Source organism: Nannospalax galili, unplaced genomic scaffold (genome assembly GCF_000622305.1).
Source record: "Nannospalax galili isolate Female #2095 unplaced genomic scaffold, S.galili_v1.0 scaffold702, whole genome shotgun sequence".
NCBI classification, from domain to species: Eukaryota; Metazoa; Chordata; class Mammalia; order Rodentia; family Spalacidae; genus Nannospalax; species Nannospalax galili.
This window is the reverse complement of record NW_008348657.1, coordinates 3,213,727-3,220,206: the sequence shown is the minus strand read 5'-3', so window position 1 is coordinate 3,220,206 and position 6,480 is coordinate 3,213,727. Positions and strand designations below refer to the sequence as shown.

Below are 6,480 nucleotides of genomic sequence, written 5' to 3'. Positions count from 1 at the left end.
GTCTTGATATTCTGTTTTCCATTTCATTCATCCTACTGGTGAGGCTTTCTCTTGTCGTTTCTAATTGTCTTACTGAGTGTTTCACTTCCTTCTTCATTTCAGCTTGAGTATTCGTCAATATTTCTAACTCTTTTTTGAATTCATTCAGAAGTTTGTCTCTATCTTCTTTCAGTTCTTTGATTTCTTTCTTGTGTGTTCTTTAAAGTCACTAAATTCTTTTATCATGTTTAGTTTATTATTGTTCTTTTGAGTTCCATGTCCTATGTTATCTCTAGGATGTTCTCATCGTACTTCTCTAGAGGACTGTTGGTACTTGGTGGGGATATAGTATTTTGCTTTTCCATGTTATTTTTTCTCTGTGACTTTGACATGTGGGTTTTTTTTTTTTTTTGTAGTTTCTGGTTCTTGTGTGAGACCCAAGCCTTCCTTTGCTGAGTTTAGGTCTGCTTCTTTTTGTAAACTTCATGTGCCTTTGTGGTTTACTTGTTGGGCATGAAAAGCTGATTGGTCTAGGCTTCGGGTTCTGTCTTTTGATTTTATATTGGAGGGGCCAAATTTCTTTCATCTTGCTGCTCAGGATTTCCCACAGAGGCCCAAGTTGGATGAGGATCAGATGCTCTCAGGGGTCTGGATCCCTCCAGGAAAGATGCTGGCCTCAGGAATTTGAGGGCTGGGCTGGCTTGGGGGCAGGGCCCAGGAAAGATGCTGGACCCCAGAGATGCAAAGGGATTTGGGTGCTAGAAGAGGCCGGAGGGCTCCTGGGGACTACAGTGAGGAAATAGGTTGGTCTGGATGCAAAGGATCAGGAAGCAGTGGTGATTCTGGACTAAGAAGTCAGTCCGCTGGTCTGGGGTGCTGTGACAAGAAATGGGCCAGTGCCTCTGCTAGGAGGAGAGATGAGGTGGGGTAGCTGGGAGGGTAAATGAGGCTGGGGGAGTCAAGGTGCAGTGGTCGCAGCAACCAAACTTACCCAGGCAAGCTGCTGGCTCCAGGAAACTGTGTGACTGGGTCGCCCAGAGATGCAAAGGGAAGTAGGGGGTGAGAAGAGGCCCAAGGGCTCCTGGGGACTACAGGGAGGAATTGGGTTGGTCTGGATGCAAAGGATCAGGAAGCAGTGGGAAGTTTGGGCCAAGAGGTCAGTCCAGAGGTCTGGGGTGCTAAGACATGAAATGTGCCAGTCCCTCTGCTAGGAGGAGAGGTGGGGTGGAGGAGCTGGGAGAGTTAATGAGGCTGGGGGAGTCAAGGTGCAGTGGGTGCAGCAGCCAAACTTACCCAGGTGAGCTACTGGCTCCAGGAAGCTGTTGATGTCATGGTATTTTATCACAGTCACAAAAGGTAACAAATACACATGCTCCAAGGCTCTACCCTAGATGCTGTCCAGTTGACAGCATTAACCATTGAACACGTCCACTTCACTGCTTTCTTGATGTTTTTATACATTTGGCAGCTTCTGTATCCTCAGCTTCCAAAAGCAGGTGTTGTCTGCTAGGATTAGAACCCCTGAACAGGCCTCTGGTAAATTCTAGCTCTCAGACTCTCAGCTCATGGTCAGCAGTTACTATTAAAGCTGTCAGGCCTACAGTGTCTGAGATCCTTGGCCCTTCAGCCTTCCCACTCTGGTAGTGACAAGGGCATAGACATTCTTCTCTGAGAACTTCACAGTCGTCCCTCTCGGCCTCAGCTCTCTGCTTTTTCTCACCTTCTTTCTACTGCCACCACCCAGCTTTGTGTGTATATTCACTGTGTCTGCACATTCCTTTCTACTGAAAAGAGCTACAGCCATTGGATCAAACAGCAATAGGTCTATCTCATTTATGGCTATTGATTTGTCTTAAATATAAAGAAGAAATATAGTAGCTTGGAACTCTGAAGGACACTAAGCATCTTTCAGTGATTCCTCTTATTCTCTGACATGAATATGTATCTTGCATGATGTGTATGTGTCAGTTCTTTCCCTCAATTCCTTACCATCTCAAAACAAAAGGCATAAAACAGGCTGGGGAGACAGATCAGCTGATAAAGTGCATGCCACAGAACTGAGAAAAACAGAGTTTGGAACTCCAGGGCCCAAGAAAATTGTTGGGTGGTTGTGGCAGCCTTCCTATAATTCCATCTTCAGAAGGTAGAGTCAGGAATTCCCAGAGCAGGCTGGTTACTTGTGAGCTCTGTGTTGATAGGGAGATGCTGCCCCAAACAATAAGGTGGATGATAATTCCCTGCATCAACCTTCAGTCTCCACATGCATGCATACAGGTGTGTATGTGTACCCACATACATGTAAAACATACATACACACAGATACCACATGCATATGAAAAATGGAAAAAGGAAAAAGAAACAGGGCAGAGGGCTTAGGCTCACCCAACTCCTCCTCCTTGTGTTTGTTAATGAATTTCTGCTGTTAAGACTCCAAGGAGGTGCTTAGTAATCTGGAGATAAGAAAAATGTCTGACCAGAGGATATTCCTGAGCAGTCCTTGAAACAGACATTTCACCTGAAAATGGTGGTTGTGGTTTGAATGTGAAATGTCCCCATAGGCCCACCTGTTTGAACACTTGGTCTTCAGCTGGTGATGCTGTTTGGGAAGGTTATGGAACCTTTAGGAAATGGAACCTCGCTGGATGAAGTGGGTCACTAGGGGCAGGCTTTGAAGCCCATCCCACTTCCTGTTCACTCTCTGCTTCTTATTCCACCAAGATGGAAGGAGATGAGGTGTCCCAGTTGCCCACTTCCTCCACCATGGAGCTGTCTGCCACCATGCCTGTCCCTCCAGGATGGACTGTAGCCCTTCAGACTGTGAGCCAGAATAAACCCTTCTCCCTTAAGTTGCTTCTTCTCAGGTACTTGGTCACAGCAGTTAGAAAGTACCTGACACAACCAGTCATTTGGCTTCTCTAATGACCTTTTTCTTATGTATCAACACCTCTGCCAGTTGGTACCAGCTTGACAACATTTACTCTCTTGTTCTTTTTCTATCTTAAAACCATCTGGGGGCTGGACAGATGGCCACAAGGTTAAGAACATTGGTTGCTCTTGCAGAGAACCAAGTCATTTATTTCCGAGTACCTATATGGCAGGTCACAGCCACCTGTATCTTCTGCTCCAGGGGATCCAATACCCTCTACTGGCTTCTCCTGGCACCTGCATGCATGTGTATATATCCACACACAGACAAAGATACACACAAATTCAATTTGACACATATCTGAATACTAAATAATATTTATTATTGGAAGGCTAAGTGAGCAATTAATAGTAAGTTTAGGTTCAGTTTTAAGGATGAAGGATGAGTGGTGGTAGCAATGATGGCAGTGAGCCATCCCAGCACCTCCTGCTTACTGTGCACCAGCCAAGCATTATTTTGCACTTGCTGTCTGTTTAGTCCTCATAAAAATCCTTTCAAGAACTATTGTGCTCAGTTGAATGTGGTGGCATCTACCAGTCATCCCAGCACTTGGAAAGCTGAAGCAGGAGGATAGCAAAATTTAAGTTATCATGGGCTACATAGTAAGACCCTTTTTCTTCCCCTCCCCACCACAAAGAACTATTATTCTCATTTCACAGGAAAGACAGAGATTTACAAAAGCCAAATTCCACCTAGAAACCAAGAAAATGCCACTGCTAAACCAAGAAAAATGTGGGGAAGAATATTGCTCCTGTAAACTTTTACTTTTTCATCAGTATCTTTGGACAGTGGTTTACTGAGCATGGAGCTTGTATTGAATTTGTTACAAGAACTAGAGAGAGCTACACCCAAGATCCTACAGGTCTTTTGTGAGTAAATAAGAATCCAGAGAGATAACATGAACAAATAGACAATTGTCAAACATCCAGCCAGTAACCATACAAAACTGTCTTACTAGAAATAATATATATATATAGTAAAATAACATGATTTTGCCTGCTAAAATAGAAAAGATTTAAAAGATTATATTAGTTACTTTTTTGTTGCTGTGATAAAACATCATGAGCAAGGCAACTTATAGAAGGAAGAGTTCCAGAGGGAGACAAGTTCATCATGACAGGGAGGCATGGCAGCAGAGGCAGCTGGAGCAGGAAGCTGAGTGCTCACATCTTCAAGCAGGCACAGAAGAGAGAGAGAGAGAGAGAGAGAGAGAGAGAGAGAGAGAGAGAATGGGATGTGGCCATGAACTCTCAAAGCCTACGCCTAGTGATGTGCTTCCACCAACAAGGTCACACCTCCTGAAGGTTCCATGACCCTCCCCAACTACACCACCAACTGTGAAACCAAGTGTTCAAGTACTTAGAGGGTGTGGGGGCCCATTTCTCATTCAAACCATGAAAACGATAATACTTGATATGGTTTAAGCAAACAGCTCTCCTCAAAGTTAAAATGGAGAGATGCATAAGGAGAGCCCTGGAAGCATTGTCTTTGTAACAGAAGACTAGGAACAGGTGTTCATTGAGAGAGAACTGGTTGGATGGATTGTGATACATCCATTGAGCAAAGTTCTATACAGTTTTGAAAGAGGATTGGTAAAATAGATACATGTAGAGAGCTCTCTAGGTAACATTGGTAGGAAAATAACTAGATAGATGATAGATAGATGATAGATAGATAGATAGATAGATAGATGATAGATAGATGATAGATGGGTAGACAGACAGATAGATAGATAGATGATAGATAGATGGGTAGATAGATAGATAGATAGATAGATAGATATAAAACAATATAGGTGTAGACTTAAAGGAGGGAGAAGGGGCTGGATAGATATCTTAGTGGTTAAGAGTACTGGCTGCTCTTTCAGACAACCTGGGTTCAATTCCCAGCACCTACATGGCAGCTAACAATGGTCTGTAGCTCCAGATCCAGGTGATCTGATGTCCTGTTCTGGCCTCCAGGGACACTGAATGCACCTGATGCACTTACATATGTGCATGCAGAACATTCATGCACATAAAACAGAGATAAATTTTGAAAAAAATTAAAGAGGAAGGCAGAGAGGAAGAAAATATGTGCTTTGTTTTCAAAAAAGTCATTGAAAAGGTAGATTTAAAAGCCAATAAAAACTGTGCTTATGGGAGAGAAAGGACAAGAAAAAAATGGAAGAGAGCCAGAAAAGCCAGGAGCCATGCTCGGGAGTTTGGTGGTATGCCATAGCAAGATCTGTCTCCAGTGGCTTTAACTGTAGTCTCCAGACCTGATTTAACCTAAATGCAAATTGTGAGGACTTTGAAATTGCAACCAGCAATCTTGATGCCATGATGACTTTATCTGTATTTTGGAATTATTATCCGTGCATTGAAGGGTAAAAGGAATAAGGAAATATGCATGCTAACGTCTTTATTTTTGTATGCATGTTCATGTGTGTGCAGACATGTGTGTGCATGCATGTAGAGGCCAGAGAACAACCTCTAGTGTTGTTCCTCAGGTATCATTGAGGCTATTTTTCTTTCCTTCTTTTTTTCAGTTAATGTCTCACTGAACCTGGAGCTCACAGTCTGGCTAGACTGAGCTCTTTTTCCCATCTCTCCTGACCTGGAGATTCCACTGTGCCTGGTTTCATGTGTGGGTGCTGGGGATTGAACTCAGGCCCTCATATTTGTGCGGCAAGCACTTTATCAGCTGAGTCATCTCCTCAGACTCAATATTTTTTTATTTTTCAGTTCTGGGAATTGAACTGCGCCTCACACATGCTAGGCAAATGCTCTACCACTGAGCTATATTCCCAGTCCTATTTTTGACTATTTTTAATTTTTCATTCTGATTAACATAATAACAGCATATTGATGAAGTAGAGCATGGCTCTTGGCTTGGCGTATACTTTATGTGAAGATATGCTAATTTTATTAATGTCTTTAGTCATCAGAATTTCAGAATAAAACATTTATATAAAGAGACCAAAGAGCTTGCTAGAACTTTATAATGAGACATCTGTCAGCAGAGTCACTGATCAGAAGCTGAGAAGTAGGAAAGTCAAAAGGTAAACAGGTCTTTCTCCTCAGAGTCTAACCAGAAAAAAAAACAGGAAAAGGGGAACATTTGAAATCTTGCCTGATTTATGCTCAGCGAGTAGTTGAGGGTGCATCAAGGTTTAAAACAGGGGGAGCCAACAGGCAAGAGAGCCTCTTCTCTTTTCTCTCCTGCAGGCTTTTCCTCCAAACACTCTCACTGCACTGTTCTACTGTGGCTCTGTGACCATCTTCTTTGCAGTCATCAAGCTGATCAGCTACCGCCTGCATCTCATGTTCGATAAGGGAGAAGCAATCCAGCACCAGCCCCCAAGAAAGAGAGACAAGACAAGGCCAGAGAGGGAGGCCAGCCACCAGCGCACTGCCAGTCACAAAATCCCAAGGTGACCTTGCCCAGGAGAGTATTCATTCCCAGTACAAAGGTTTAGGTTTGATTAAAATGATTTCTGGGCTGGTTCTACAGCTCAGTCAATTAGAGTGCTTGCCTAGCATGCATGAAGGCCTGGGATCAATCCTACATAAGCCAGGTGTGGTGGTGCATGC

At 43.4% G+C, this 6,480-nt stretch overlaps 1 protein-coding gene across 3 annotated transcripts in view; it reads left to right on the top strand.

Moving 5' to 3' along the window:
* Pcnx2 (pecanex 2) overlaps positions 1-6,480 on the top strand; it is a 237,929-nt gene that overhangs the window by 9,776 nt on the left and 221,673 nt on the right. For all 3 annotated transcript variants that reach the window (XM_008845820.3, XM_008845819.3, XM_008845818.3), the window contains exon 2: positions 6,115-6,320. In XM_008845820.3, coding sequence (XP_008844042.1) covers positions 6,115-6,320 — 206 coding nt within the window. The remainder of the gene's footprint in view (positions 1-6,114; positions 6,321-6,480) is intronic.